Below are 15,499 nucleotides of genomic sequence, written 5' to 3' on the forward strand. Positions count from 1 at the left end.
TGAATGTACGTAGCTGAACATAGACAACAACATCGGAACCCCACAGGCTACTTGTTAAGCTTAAGGTGATGTATTGATATTAGCTAGCTAGTCATCATTTAGCTAACTTTACCTGCATCCAGCAGCTTTACTCAACAGTCTGTTAGTTTGGGGGAAAACTGTGAAAAGTTATTTGCGTTTTGCTGGTTTGCTGCCATGATTCTGACACACCTGCGTAGCTCCGCACAGCAGCAGCAGGTCTCCTTCACTGCCCCACAGGTGTAAACCCAGCGCGAGCGTCGTAGCGCTCATGTTGCGTTTAAAGGCGGCTCGGAAAAACAGGTTACCACATGTTAACAAMGGATTAAACAGTTTTAACTGCTGATAAAAGTGACAGAGGACACAGATATGGGAAGTGTGGAAGCCACTACTGCATCAAATTGACAGAGGAATAACAAAGAGTTGGCTATTCTAAGGTAAAAACCCAGCGTATACAGCATTCGATTTTTTTTTTTTCATCCAGACGGCTTCCCGCGCCCCCCCTGCAATGGCACGCCCCCCCCCCCTGGGAGTTTGGGAACCTCTGATTTAGTGAACCTGTTCATTTTATGACCTCAAAGAAAGTTTTCTGGGTACTTTTTCCTCATCATTCAATTCTCCTTCGACATTAGCAAGACCTTTCAAACTACACCTCACTTGACTTTTTCTCTATTTCAGACGTGGAGAGTTGGCACAGATGGTGAAAACCCAAACAGATTGACAGTTTCGGTTTTACTCAGACCAGCCTGGCCACCTTCAAAATGACTCAAATCCCCGTTTCTCCCCGTTCTGATGCTGTTTAACCTTCAGCCTGTCGTCTTTACTACGCCTGGTTGCCTAAATCCCAAAATGCATTGAATTTTTTCCACGCCAACAAGTGTTTGAAGAGGTGAAAGTGGCTGGAGAGCTGATGTAACCTGTAGACTAGACGTTTATCTCTGTGCTGAAGGTTGAAAAGGGTTGACACCTGCGTTGGTGAGGTAGAAGCAGCGAGAAAGCAGAGCTACTGTTGCATCCTGTGCGGCCGTGGAGCTCGCTCTGCGGCCGATGACTCAGTTCCTGAAAACTGAGTGAGACTAAGAGTGATTTACAGAAAGACGCCCAACAAGTGTGGCACAGAGAAGAAGAAGATTCAGAGTGATGTTTGTTTTTAGAACAATGGGTGGGAGATAAGAGGGGAAAGGAAAAGGTTAAGATGGAAAGGAAAACAGATTTCATGCACACAAAGTTGGGTTTTTATTACATTTTCTCTCTTTTCTGCAGATATTTGCTAAATTCTTGGTGAAAAATAATAAAAACGTCCAAAAAAAATCCACATTTCATCCACGGTTCCACGTCACGACAGAGAAACTTTCTGAAATCGGGCCTCAGAGCCCGCCGGTCAAATTTGAATTCTTCATACCGCAAAGCTTAAGACACAACAGAAAAACACAGCGAGGCTAAACAGAGCGACGGCGAGAAGAGAGGATGGGGGAGGGCGGAAGAAACAGAGAGAGAAAGGAAGAGAGACGCTTTTAGAGCTTCAGGTCTAAAAGTGGAGGACTGAGAGACGCCGCAGAGGAAGGAGCTTAAAAGAAAAAGGAACAAAATAACTTGAATAAAAGGGAAACTGCTGCTGCTTTGCTGATGATCACAGCTTCTTGTTGTAAAAAGACAAAACAATCAAGTGTGGGAGACGGTTTGAATCAAGATGATGAAGCTGCTGTTTCAGCTCTGCTTCCTGGGTGAGTTCACTTCAACTGCTAACACACTTTTCTTTTCTTTTTTTTAACTCAAATCTTTAATAATAAAAACACAGAAATGCTCACTGAGGCGACTAATTAAAAACTTTCACTTCTTCAGTTCAGTTTAATCAAATGCTACAAGAGTGTTTGCCCGAAATGAGCTGCTGGACATAAATTAGCCATCGCAGTCATTTATTTACTCATCTGGAAAACCTTAATTTGGTCATAAATCTGCATTTCCATGATTTCCACAGACTATGAAATGCATTTAATTGATGCTTTCCATGCAGGAAGTGAAGCAGAGCCAGCACACGCCGCACTGAGCTTTTAGCTTTCCGCCAAAATCAACTGTTATTTTTTTCAAATGCAAAGTGATGTAGGTGCAAAAGTGCAATATTTGCATATTTTCTGTTCAGGAATTAATACGATGTTCACATTCATGAGGAGGTGTGTCCAAATGTACTGAAAGTTCATTTTAATCAGAGCTAAAGTGCTAAAATAAGAACATTAAGCAATATTATGGTGCTGAATATTAGGCTGCAGCATTAAATGAGATTTAATTATAGTTCAGGACTCTCAAAATTAAAAACCTTCATTTGATGATTAGAATGAGAAGATGCAGAAATTAAATCAATGTTTAGATTTAGGAAGTTAAGAGCGTGATCTTTGATTTGACTGGACTTCTTCCGAACTAATTAAAAATCTGACTCCATTCATAATTCAGGAAAAAAGAATCAAAATATAACATCATGGGAAATGGCTTTTATGTAAATAAAAACACAGCTCCAGTATTACACTGCAAAACCACAAAATCTTACCCAGCATATTTAGTCTAATTTTAGTTTAAATATCTTATTACACTTGAAATAACTTCTGAGGAACTTTTCAGAAAGATATATGAGCTTATTTAAATCAATAATTCCTTAATATTGATGTAGAAGTTCTAGTTTCACTGGTAACAAAACATTTTTCCCATGTTATAAGTGAAATAATCTGCCAATAAATCTAACTTTTTCATCAATATTAAGGAATAATTTAGATTAAATAAGCTCATATGTCTCGCTGAAAGGTCATTTTTAAGTTAGTTTTGTCTTATTTCAAGTATAATAAAAGTTTTTGCACTAAAATTGGACCAAAATACTTGGTAAGATTTAATGTTTTTGCAGTGAACACGATAAACTGTGTTGCCTTTTAGGAACACCAAAGTAAAACATGTTTATTATTAAATTAAGGTTTAAAAATGATCAAGAAGTTGTAACAGTGAATTCAGTGATAAAATAATCACTTAGATCTTTCAGGATTTAAATCTTATTAGACATAGGTGACGGTTTTTAAAAGCTCGTAAAACTATGAAAGCTTTCAGTTATTGCAGCTAACCACTTGTGTGTCTCGTGTTTGTGAGACTACAAACTCTGGAAAAAGTATTAAACTACAAAAATGGTGGATCTGTAACTATGAGGCAAATTATCTTAAGCATATAACCACATTTATCTGAACAGCACTGTGTAAATATTTAATAAAACACCTAAAATATTTTAAAAGAAAGCAAAACTAAGTGCTAGCTTGTAGTTTAGCAGCTTTATGCTAAGATAAGTGAATGCTAACGTGTTTGGTGAACTGTGTGAGAGGAGAAAGGCGTTAAAACATTAAAGCAACAGTTTTTAGTTCTAAAAGTTTAAACAGAAATTCAGAGTGGACAAATCACCACTAACCTCACATCTTAGTGTGACTGCAGCTGCTGTTTCTGGTTTTACTTTGACTTTAAAGTATTCATGCTAAATGTTAGCAACTGTGCAGGAGGTTTTGGTCTAATCACCAGTCCAATCTTTATGTTTGCAGCAGATAGAGCAGAATAAAGAACATGAATGCTTTGTTGTCTTCCTCAGATCAGATTTTTAACACCTCTTTGCTCTCATGTTGCACCAACTGTAGTTTGTTTTGTTCACACATCTGAAGGAGGTGGCGCTATAACAAGACTGTCAGTCACTGTTAGCAGTAAACTGCATGCTGCACACATTATGTTACATTATGATTTAAAGGACAAGCTGTTAAATTTGATGTTAAGATGTTGCTTTATGTAATATTTATCTTTATTGTTTTGCAGCTCTAGCAACTTCTGCTGTTTCAGAAAAACTACCTACGACGATACGTCCTGCACCTCCAGGTAAAAACTGACTTACTAAACATGATTTATCATGGAAAATATCCACATCCTGTAAGCTCTACAATTCATAATACGGCAAATAATAGAAGTAAAAACTGCATTACATTTGGTTTTTTTAAAACACAAATTCCTTAAAGTGGGACTTGTTTACCTCACAGAGTGCATTTTTCTGAAAAATTCTGTGTAAAATTATGCTAATTTATTTTAAGGCTTTTTAAAAAGCGACATAAGTATTATGAAGGACGCTCCACAAAGGCCTGATTGAGATTTTAAACCAGGGGTCCCCAAACTTTTTCCTGTGAGGGCCACATAACTTTTCCCTTCTCTGGTGGGGGCAAAGTGTGACACGTTTATCACCTGCGCTGCTGGAAATTGTTGAGGGGGAAGGTGGGGCGCGCGTTTCTTGATTGATTTTTACCCAGAAAGCACATGGGTAAAAACCGTTAGTGAAATGGTCACTGGGACTGTCTAGTATATATTCAATTGAGGAAAAGTAGCTTTAACTTATGAATTCCTCATATGTTAACATAAAGGCTCGTTTTGAAGTATAAGCTGCTACTTACAGGCTTCGAAGAATCCGACCTGGAATGCGGCGTTCATAACAAACACATGTGTTCATCTGCTCTACCGCTAGCAAACACTGATTAAATAACATAAAAGTCAAGCAGTTCCCTAAAAGTCCAACAGATGGCAGCAATGCGCCATGCAAAACAAAACACCCACAGTTTACAGGACACACTTCCTGCTACAGAGCCCCCTGGTGGTTGAAGAAAAATCCACATATAAACCGGAAAATACAATATATGAAAAAAAAATCTGAATGCTCTCTGGTATTGTTCAGGGGGCCGGACCAAATGTGGAGGCGGGCCGTAGTTTGGGGACCACTGTTTTAAACGAATTAGCAAAGTCTACTTTAGTTTCTATCTTGGTCACAGACGTCGCCCCCTGCTGGTCAAAACTCAAACCACTTCTGAATTCATTTTTCAAATTTAAAGGGGATTTTTTTTTAGCATACAGTGAGCAAGCTAGCGTCAAAAATTGCACTCTAGTAAGAGTAGCACTACTCCAACACATAACAGTAAAAAAAGTATTTGGTAAAAAGTACTCAAGTACTGAGCAACTGATCAATCATTAAATATTTTAAATTACATCATCAGACGGACCAAAATATAAATTTAATTGGAAATTGATGATCAAAATTATGATAAATCATATAAATAACAAAATCACACTAACGAACATTTTTCCAAATCAGTTTCATTCAATAAAAACCTGATCAAACTTAAACAAACCGCAGGCGTGTCAGTCTGGTTTGTTCTTCATTCAGAAAATCCAGAAATTTGACTCAAGTAACAGCAGAAATACTTTACAATTAAGTTACTCAAGTAAAAATAAAATGTTCAGAGTAGTAAAAATACTCCTAAAGCTAGTAAATGTAACAGTAAAGTATTACATCTGGTTACACTGCTAAACTGTTTCCATAGAAACGCAATCATCACTACAAGCATACATTTTTTGCTGTATTCTGCAGCGTTTGATGAATTTCAGATAAAGTATGTATTTAGTATTTCAGGTTGTTCTAACATTTAGCTCATCTAGCTAAACTCTTACATCCTGGTACTTACAGACTTCTCTGCCCCCAGGACTTGTTTAACAGCAGAAGCCTGAAATTTCTAAACTAAAATAATTTTAAAAGTCTTAATACAAAATGCACAATTCTGTTTTTAATTTTTTATTTTTTTTTTAACTCGGACCACTTCTGTACAACTACATCAATGAAATGCCTCCTTAATTTAGAATTTTCTAGTTGTATTTATTTATACGTATTTGTTTTCTGTTTCTTATTCAGTTCCAGAAACTTCGAATCCCTCACAACTAAATGGCACGAAAACGACCGTGAATGTAAATAAAAATGGTAAAAAATGCTCTTSTTTAAGTCACATTCTTCTTCTCCTTCCTCCTCTTTCCTTTTTTTTTCTTCTTCTATGGTTTTTGGCGCTTGGCAAACAATGAAATTGGCGCTTTACCGCCACCAACTGGTGTGGAGTTTGGAGCAGAGCGTCACTCCARAATTATAACTGCGTTAATTTMAATTATTYTTAAATAAATCAACTAAATCTAATTTGACTTTGATTCTGTTTAATTATTGAATCAACTGTTGTATTTTTTCCTCATCATTTTGACAGAATAAYGTAACAGGCTACACTTTGCAACGTTTCCCTAAAATAAAGAGCTCAACTTATCCCAACTAAGAGAAATTATTCTCTCTTCTCTCCTCGTTTCTCCAGTCTTCTTTTGAGTTTTATAAATCCAACTGAGAAACCAGATACAGGTGTTATATTTTGTTGATTACCATCATTAAATCATCAAATATTGTGATCAATGTTGCTTTTATTTTGATCTCTTTCTAGCTGTGTCTTCATCTTGATGATTTCCACTGCTGCTCTGTGAAAATTAGCTTTAAAAACGTTACAGGACTGAGTTTTAGATGATCTCTGTGTAACTAATTCATTTAGAAAATGATTTATTAAAATGCAAATGCATGCCACAAATGTAATATACTGATGAAAATGGTGTTATGGTTGTTATTGTACCTCCAATATATGGTTTATAAGTGACTAAATATTATGTAAAGTGGAAAAAGTACGAATCTTTTCACACTAAATACTTAATTAACCGATACTGATATTGATACAGATACTTTTCATTATTTATGTTTGTATCATAAAGACATTTAAGTCTTTTTCTGGTTTTTATTTTCAGGCATTTTGTTAAAACCTAGTAAAGAATTTGGATAAAGTTTATAGATGCCCACTAAATAATAACATATTGTCATAATAGAAAAATACATCACATTTGTGTGTATGTTTTTGTGAATAAAAGTTTAAAAAATTATAATTTTCAATGAAAGATCAAACACATTTCAATAAAGAATCTGAACGAAAGTATTTATGTTATTGACTTAAAGTGCAGGAATGTTTAGTTTCCTATCCATCAACTCTGGATTATTTTAAAGTTATCCTGTTTTCATGCTATCGTTTTTTCTGCAACGTTTTGAAGTTTTAATTTGAAAATCTGAGATTCTTCTTCGTTTTTTGTCTCCTTTATTTTAGCCACAGATCATTTTARTGCTTCGACACCTAAGATGGACATTAACAGAACCACGGAGGAGACGAAGAACACATCGACGCCAACTCCATCACCCACAACGCGTCAGAGCCCAACCTCACCTTCAGTAACCACGGTAACAATCATCASTAACCCGAATATTTTTATATTCACTTGATGAAGTGAAAACAAAGTCAGAAGCAGAAATCCTGTGGATTATTTGAGCTAAATCTTCTGKTAATCTGCATATTTTAATAGTTCAACCATCAAATATACATCAATATGATTCAATATTAACGGTAGAAACCGTGTTGGTGCTGCTGCTGCAGACATCTACACTGCAAAAACTCAAAATCTTACCAWGGATTTTTGGTCTGGTTTCTACTGCAAATATCTTTGTACATTTCAAAACGACAAAAATAACTTATTAGAGACGATTCAGGATTAAATATCAGCTTGTTTTAAGTCAATAATTGCTTATAACAAGACATTTTTCCCATATTATAAGAGAATTATCTGCCAGAGGAACCAAATACTGACTATACTTTTTCTAAMAAACATAAAAACAAAACATGTTTTCTAAAAATCTCTGATGGTTTGAATCATTTCAACTGGAAACTTTCTCCAGTTTCCTGCATAAATCTGTTTAATTGGCCTTAAAATTACACATAGACATGAATTCACATGATTTATTTTGCCCTTTGGTTGCTTTGTTTTTACTAAAARTGCAGAATTGCTCTGTTAGAAATTCCCCATCTTGTGCTACATTGAGGGACGACTTTCTTCAGTCAGAGGCTTCTTCAAACGTGCTGGAAAACAGACTGCTGCAGGAGCCGCATCTACATCTCTATGACAAAAAGTATTCTTTTTAGGATTAAAAATGAATCCAATCTGTAACGTTTTACACACATTTGCAGATTTTTTTTACTTTYTGGAGATAAAAAAGCTCAAACTCTGACCTTCATCTAAGCCATTATTCCTGCAGTGAGCTAAACATCATTTGCAACAAAACTGCAGCATCAATGAACAAAGTTTTGTCATCATTAACCTCATATCTTCACATCTCTGCACATGAAATGCAGATGTGGTCGTTTGGACGCTGCTTGTTGTGTAAAGTTATCTAAAACGTTCTTTAAAAAGGGTTTTCATGTGAGCTTAATCGACCCGCCCCGCCGCTGCCGTTCTAGAAAACCAGCAGACAGGAAGTGAGTTTTGGGTTGTAGTGCAAAGCCCACCATGAACAAGAAAAGCTTCAGAAACACGAAGCCAGTTCTCAGAAATCCAGGAGATGAAACAAACATTTCAAACCATCAAATGCTTTCAAATCCAAGAATGCTGAAATACAAAGAGAATGTCAGATGGAGTTAACTGATGGAGCTTTTGTTTCCTCTTGCACAGCAGGAAGAACAAGCCAGCGAAGGGTCAACCTCTGCAGCGACTACGGCGTCCGCAGCAGGTAGCTCAGCTGCTTCATGCAGGCTGCAGGTTCTCACTCTGCCTCGTTTTGTCTTCCTGCGTCAAACCACAGCGACTCGCACGTCTGACTTCTCTCTAACTGCTCACCAGAACCCACAGGAACACATTCAGATACGCCAAGTTCAATCCAGCGAACCAGAGCGAACGCTAACGGTCACAGGACAAAAAAAACCCAAAAACACATATTTACCATTTAGCTGCCATTTATATGCTAAAGATAATTTGCCTCATAGTTACAGATCCACCATTTTTGTAGTTTAATACTTTTTCCAGAGTTTGTAGTCTCACAAACACGAGACACACAAGTGGTTAGCTGCAATAACTGAAAGCTTTCATAGTTTTACGAGCTTTTAAAAACCGTCACCTATGTCTAATAAGATTTAAATCCTGAAAGATCTATGATAACCGGCTGCAGCTTGTTACTAAATAAAGGAGAGAGACGTCTTTGTTTAGTTTGCGTGAATTTCCACAAAAAGTCATGTTCAATGTAAGATGCATTTATTTACCGTTTTTATTTACATTTATTTACCTGTAACGCTTTCTGCCTTTTTGGTAACATAGGGAGGTACGACACAGGCAGCTACACTGATTTTTAGCATTGACTTACAGGAACTCAGTGTTTCAGCTGTTTTGCAGTTTTCTGGAAGTTTGCTCCAGATTTGTGGTGCATAGAAACTGAATGCTGCTTCTCCTCGCTTGGTTCTGGTTCTGGATGCAGAGCAGAACCAGAACCAGAAGACCTGAGGGGTCTGGAAGGTTGCTATGGCAACAGCAGCAGCTCTTTAAAGTATTGTGGTGCTGAGCCRCTCAGTGAACTAACAGCATTTTAAAGTCTATTCTCTGAGCTACAGGGAGCCGGTGAAGGGACTGTAGACTGATGTTCTCTAACTTCCTGGTTTTAGTCAGAACTCCAGCAGCGGCGTTCTGGACCGGATTGATATTTTGAGACACAGATCAATAAATCAATCATGTTTATTGTGTAGCACATTTCAGCTACAAGGCAGTTCACAGTTCATAAAAACACAAAAATGTAAAGTCATAGGACACACATCCATTAATTGCAGCTTTGCATTTTGTCAAGTGCCGTCGTTACACATCAAAATGTTGATTAATGTTTTATTTATAATGTTTCAGAAGCAACTTTAATCAGGTGGAATTAATCTAGATATGGAAGAATTTCTGTAGATCTTAACCCTAGAAATGTTATTCAGGTGACAGAAGRCCGACTTTGTAACTGTCTTTAAGTGGCTCTGAAGGTTCAGGTCAGAGTCCATCACTACCTTTTCCACCAAGGCCTGCTGCTCGGCAGTCCTCAGCTGAGCAGCAGCAACCAGCTGACGCTGGTGAAACACTGTTAAAGGTTTCTACCAGCCGTGTTGTGATTGTTTCCTGAAGGCGGCGTTTCAGAAAGAGCTGGAGCTTTTAGAGGAGACACAGGCGTTAAATTACGAAGCCAAAACTCCATCTGAAGGCAGCAGGTGGTTCCAGACACAATCCTCTTTAAGGACAATATTATCCAGCGTTTGTTTTGAGTGGCCGCCTGCTCTTAAATAACGGAGACCAACATTAACTCAGATTTCTCCTGAGTGAAAAACTAAATGTAATGTGTTTCTTTCAGTGGCGGCAGGCGGTTCATCTTGGGGTAAGCTCACTTTTTTTACTCCAGTTTCCATCTTCACTCTGATTCCTTTTAAACTGAGTATTTTTTCTTTTCCATTGTAGTCCAGTTATGAATTTTCACCCCGATTCCTGCTGGATGYTTCATCATCTCTCTGTTATTAAAAACAGACCAAAGTTATACTAAAATAGATGCAAGTCATTCGTGCTATTAATACTTTCCTTACTGAATGCAGATGTTTTGTTTTGTAGATTTTGGTTCAGGAAACTACAGTCAACATGTTGCTAATTTTCCAGCGCCCCCTGGTGGTCACTAGGCAAAATTAACTCAGTATAATGTGAATATTTATGACCATCCAAATGAGATATTCATTGTTTCTTCTGTGTTTTAATCAGAAGAAATTGATTTATTGAATCTAAAATGAGGACAATCAGGCGGTAACCTGGTGGTTTCGTTCTCGGCAGCTTACATCCTGCTGGTGTTGATCATCATCGTGATCATCGCTCTGAGTGTCATCCTCTACATGCTCCGCAGGGCGTCCAGGGTGAGAAACAACAAACGAATCCGTGTTTCCTTAAAGAAAAGCAATCACACACTATGGTAAGATATTTAAACGTTTTAATTTCTATTCATCTGTTTGTCTTTCAGACGTACTCGTTTGACCTCCAGCGCCCTCCGGCCTCCAGCAGTGCTTACGAACCAACTGGCACCTTCGGTCAGGTCTACCTGGACGACCTCGGTAACTGACTAAATCCGTCTAAATGTCCTAAAACGTGTTGACAACCCGAGTAAGAATGTTTTTGCTTTGTTTCTCAGACCAACCGGCTAACAAAGATGTGATCTCTGATGATCTCTCCACCACACCGGTACCCAACGGCACCGGCCCACAACCGGAGGAGAACGCAGACGTGGAAGAGAACGGTACCAAATGCTTGGTTGTTGTGTTTGAAAATCTAAAGTATTTAAATATTTTTAGCAAATACCTGCATGTTTAAGGGGGCAGATTATTCAAAATGAACATTTTTCACATTTTTATGCTTCCATCTGGGTTTCTACTGCTTCTAAAATCAGCCCAAATGTTTAAAAACAAACACCCAGATGATTTTTGATGTGTGGAAAATGAACTGTTTCAAAATCCTCCCAGTTGTTCAGTCACACCTAATAATCAGGAGGTTTTTGAAACGGCTTGTTTTCCAGACACCAAAAATCATTAATATGAGAAGTGAATTTTCCCCTTTAAGGCAACATTTGATGATCCAGACCCAGTTTTTGGTGAATTCAGACATTTACTCCTTCCCTTTAACTCCATCCCTTTAACTCCATCCCTGCAGCTCTTCAGGATCCCCCAGAGGCTAACGACCCGCAGAGATCTTCGTCCCCCTCCTCTTCCTCCTCCAGCAGCAGCTCGTTATCAGGAGGCGACCAGGCAGAGAAGAAATCCAACCAGATGAGCAGCAACAACTTGTTCTTCGATGCAGTCGAGGAGCCGCAGCAACAGAACGGAAACAACAACAATCCATGTGAGCTCATTTAAATACCACAATATCAACAGGTGCTATACAAATATTTCAGTGAAGAAAATATTTTCAGATCTCGACTCTTTTCTAAAGTGTCAAAGCTTCCCAGAAGCTTCAGTTTTAGAGGCACTTTAGAGGATTTAAAACTTTTATTTTGGTGGAAACAAAAGCAGCAGGAGCTCCACTGAAAATGGAAAAATAGAAACTTTAAGGTCTAGTTTAACATAAATTCAACATGTTGCTATAAATTAGGCTTAAATAACATATTTACATAAACATATTTAAACATTGAAATAACAGATTTAATATGTAGTTTTAAATATTAATGCGTTTGGTTAGTTAACTATAATTGAAGCGTAATTATTGAAGCGTAATAATTAAGCGTAATATGATACTTTATGTGTGTGAATATTTTCCATTATTTTTGGCTCAGATAGTTTATAACATGTTGCTCTGCTGAGCGGGTTTCTGTTGATGAAACATCGGCCAGCAGGGGGCGATCATCTCCCACACGCTGCAAAAATCCCCAATCAATCATCATCTCTTTGCATCTCATGTGAGACGTTTGGAAAAACCTCGACAAACAGAACTCCAGGTTTCCTAAAACTCATTTCTCTGGACTTTAGTTGCTTTTTTTTTTTTTTTTAAGTGGAATTTTGAGCTTTTACTTTGAAAAATGTGTTTTTATGTCTGACTTATGAATCACTTGTAAAAATGAACTTTTGCTCGTGTTTTTCARGTAGATTTCTGAGTTTAAATCTTATCTCTGTATCTCTTTTGTTAGCGGTTTGCTCCAGCGGCCCATTTGTGGAAATAAACCTGGACGATCCGGCCTGGTCCGATCAGCTCCTAACTCCTCCACCGACCTCCTCGGTCCTCCCCTTCTCTTCTTTCTCCTTCTCCTCTTCCTCCTCTTCTTCATAGCACCCAAACATTCACACAGAAGCAGAGACTGAATGTCCTTCCCACCAGAATCAGCAGAAGGTCTTTACAGATTTCTCTCTTTTTTCGTCAAAGTGCCTCCCTGCTTACTTGAAACGTCAACAAGCTAAACACGAAGCTAACCCAAAGTTAGCCTGAACTATTTTGATGATGAAATGCTATTTTTTTTCTCAAGTGATTTTATTCGTTTTTTTATAGACTATTAAAAAAAATCCAGAAAAACTGCAACTTGCAGCATTTGATGCTGTCAAATCAAACTGTTTTAGTTTAGCGTTTATAAGTTATGAGTTTTTATAGTATTTTGTTTACACATTATCGTTTCTCAAACTAAATAAACTGTAAAGACTAGAAGCTAATGTCTCCTAATTACCCTCAATGTGTACAATTTTGTAAAAACTTCTTATTAAATCTATATTTTGTGCCTCACATGTTAACAGAAACCCGAATTTTGAATTTGAATGTCTAATTCTGAAGAATTATTTTTGGTTTAACTATTATGAATTATTTCTTTACTGTACAGAGATAAAAATATGCAAGAACTGCTTTAATTGATGCTCTGATMCAAACTGATGAGCAGCTGTGGAACGTTTTTATTTACTAACTTTATTGCGTTCATTGAAATGATGCCGTTTTATCATGACATGAACTTTAACCTGTATGAATCAAACTTCCTGTCAGTGAAGCTCATTTTGTGTTGGTTTTAAAATAAAAACATTTTGTGTTGGTTTTAAAATTAAACTGTTTTGTCATTTTCTGCATTAATTTAAATCCTCCATTACATCACGTTATGAAAAGTCTGTTGAAAAGTGAAAAACAGAAAAAAACTGTTTTAGTTTAACTTTGACTAACAATAATTTAAAAAGAATAAAATAAAACTTTTATATATATAGCAAAGCCATATTTCTTTTTTTTAGTTTATTCCTGTAATATTTGCATTTAATTTCCACAAAGAATGACAACAAAAGTAAGTAATAGTAATGTACTTTTAGATTAGATGTTTTTTTTCATTAGGTTGAAATATTTCTGCTTTTCTATTTTTTTACATAATTCTCCATCTCCTTTTTGTCTTTAATTGTCTTGGCTGCACAGTGGCRCAGTTGGTAGAGCTGTTGCCTTGCAGCAAGAAGGTTCTGGGTTCGATTCCCGGTCTTTCTGCATGGAGTCTCCATGTTCTCCCTGTGCATGGTGGGTTTTCTCCAGGTACTCCGGTTTCCTCCCACAGTCCAAAAACATGACTGTCAGGTTAATTGGCCTCTCCAAATTGTCCCTAGGTGTGAGTGTGTGTGTGCATGGTTGTGTGTCTTTGTGTTCCCCTGCGACAGACCGGCGACCTGTCCAGGGTGACCCCGCCTCTCGCCCGGTACGTTAGCTGGAGAGGCACCAGCACCTCCTGACCCCATTAAGGGACAAGGGTGTTAGAAAATGGATGGATGGATAATTGTCTTTTCAACAATTCATGCAACATCTAAAACTCCACCAATGCAGGTGATTTTATTTTTTTCTACTCTCCAATATTGCAGACAGGAAATTTACTGATGTCCCACTTAAGTTCTTTCAGATGTCTAAATAGATTTTTGATTACTCTTTTTCACATTTTGTATCGAATGAGGCTAAAGCTAACGTTTAGATCAGGAACTTTCTGCTTTTATTGTAATTATTTATTTAGAAGTTTACATGTGAACCAGATTGAAATCTCTCATCTCTGAAGGATGCGCTGCTGGTGAGATACTGACTACTCATAACTACCTCGCACACCCACACTTCAAAGAAACCAAATAGTAACGTTTTCGCTTAGCCTGTAGAAACCTGAAAATAACCAGGAGGCGTAGAGTCGCAGTGAAACTCCAGATGCTTCGAAKAATTACTGAGTGGTTTTGACAAACTTYCACCTCTCAGTCCAGCAGACATGTTTGTTTCCTTYTTGTTAATTGAATGAAACATGGAAAAACACCTACAGTGTAAATGAAAACATCTTGATTTACAACACATTTAAACATTAAAGGTGACCTATGATGGGGTTTTTTTTAACAAGTTAGGACAGATCTATGGTCTACACAAAACATCTGATTATCTAAGATCTTTCTTAGATAATCAGATTTTAGTCTCAGTTCTCCCATTCAGTATGAGCTGCTTTGGAGCGCCTTGTCACTTTAAATCCAAATTAGCTGCTGCTAGCCACGCCCCCTCAACTCAACGTTTACACTCGCATGTGAAAATGGCTGATCTTTGAAAATCACCAGTAGAGCCTCCTGCACATCCAACTAGAATGCAGCTAATGATAAATCAACAACAAAACACTTGTCTTTTCCCAACAATGCAGCAGTAAAACCAGCTGACCAAACAGGCTGGAACTCCGTTTGCGTTGCTAGGTAACAGGTTGGGCTCAACTGGGGTTGCTAGGTAACGGCGCAGAGTGACTTTACAATCATGAGATTTTTGGAACGGCTCGTTTTATAGACACCAAAACAGATTGATTTATTGAAAAAAAAAAACGTCTGGGTGTTTTATCCTAAGTGATTGAGTTGATTTTAGAAGCATCGGATATCCAAATAAACAAATAAACGCAAGATATGAATTTTACAAATGAAATTAAGATCCTACAAAGTAAACAAGACATTAAAAAGTCTAAAATGTCTCATACAGAGATCATTGTTTCCTACCTGTGCTGTTTTTACTCTTCGGTTAGGATTGTACTTGTACTTTCCAGCATCCCAGCCAGCATGCCTAGGTGGGCCCCATATGGGGGAAAGGAGGGCTGACATATGGGTCCCATATGGGTTTGTCTGCGGGTTCCACGGTGGCCCCACATGGGTATTTAGGGCCACAGCCTAGGAGGGCCCTAAATTAGCAAACCCCATATGGGACCCATCTGGTCTGCCCTACTTTTCCCCCATATGGGGCCCACCTGGGCAATGCTGGCAGGGATGGCTGA

At 37.7% G+C, this 15,499-nt stretch overlaps 1 protein-coding gene across 1 annotated transcript in view; it reads left to right on the forward strand.

The window, feature by feature from the left end:
- LOC103480821 (flocculation protein FLO11) overlaps nucleotides 1–12,792 on the forward strand; it is a 14,052-nt gene extending 1,260 nt beyond the window's left edge. Inside the window, exons 3-13 of the mRNA XM_008436006.2 lie at nucleotides 1,282–1,742; nucleotides 3,847–3,906; nucleotides 5,756–5,821; nucleotides 7,020–7,150; nucleotides 8,413–8,470; nucleotides 10,109–10,132; nucleotides 10,573–10,652; nucleotides 10,757–10,847; nucleotides 10,925–11,029; nucleotides 11,440–11,628; nucleotides 12,410–12,792. Coding sequence (XP_008434228.2) covers nucleotides 1,709–1,742; nucleotides 3,847–3,906; nucleotides 5,756–5,821; nucleotides 7,020–7,150; nucleotides 8,413–8,470; nucleotides 10,109–10,132; nucleotides 10,573–10,652; nucleotides 10,757–10,847; nucleotides 10,925–11,029; nucleotides 11,440–11,628; nucleotides 12,410–12,549 — 978 coding nt within the window. The 5' untranslated portion in view covers nucleotides 1,282–1,708 and the 3' untranslated portion in view covers nucleotides 12,550–12,792. The remainder of the gene's footprint in view (nucleotides 1–1,281; nucleotides 1,743–3,846; nucleotides 3,907–5,755; nucleotides 5,822–7,019; nucleotides 7,151–8,412; nucleotides 8,471–10,108; nucleotides 10,133–10,572; nucleotides 10,653–10,756; nucleotides 10,848–10,924; nucleotides 11,030–11,439; nucleotides 11,629–12,409) is intronic.
- The last annotated feature ends 2,707 nt before the right edge of the window (nucleotides 12,793–15,499 follow it).

This window comes from Poecilia reticulata, linkage group LG18 (genome assembly GCF_000633615.1).
Source record: "Poecilia reticulata strain Guanapo linkage group LG18, Guppy_female_1.0+MT, whole genome shotgun sequence".
Lineage (NCBI taxonomy): Eukaryota > Metazoa > Chordata > Actinopteri > Cyprinodontiformes > Poeciliidae > Poecilia > Poecilia reticulata.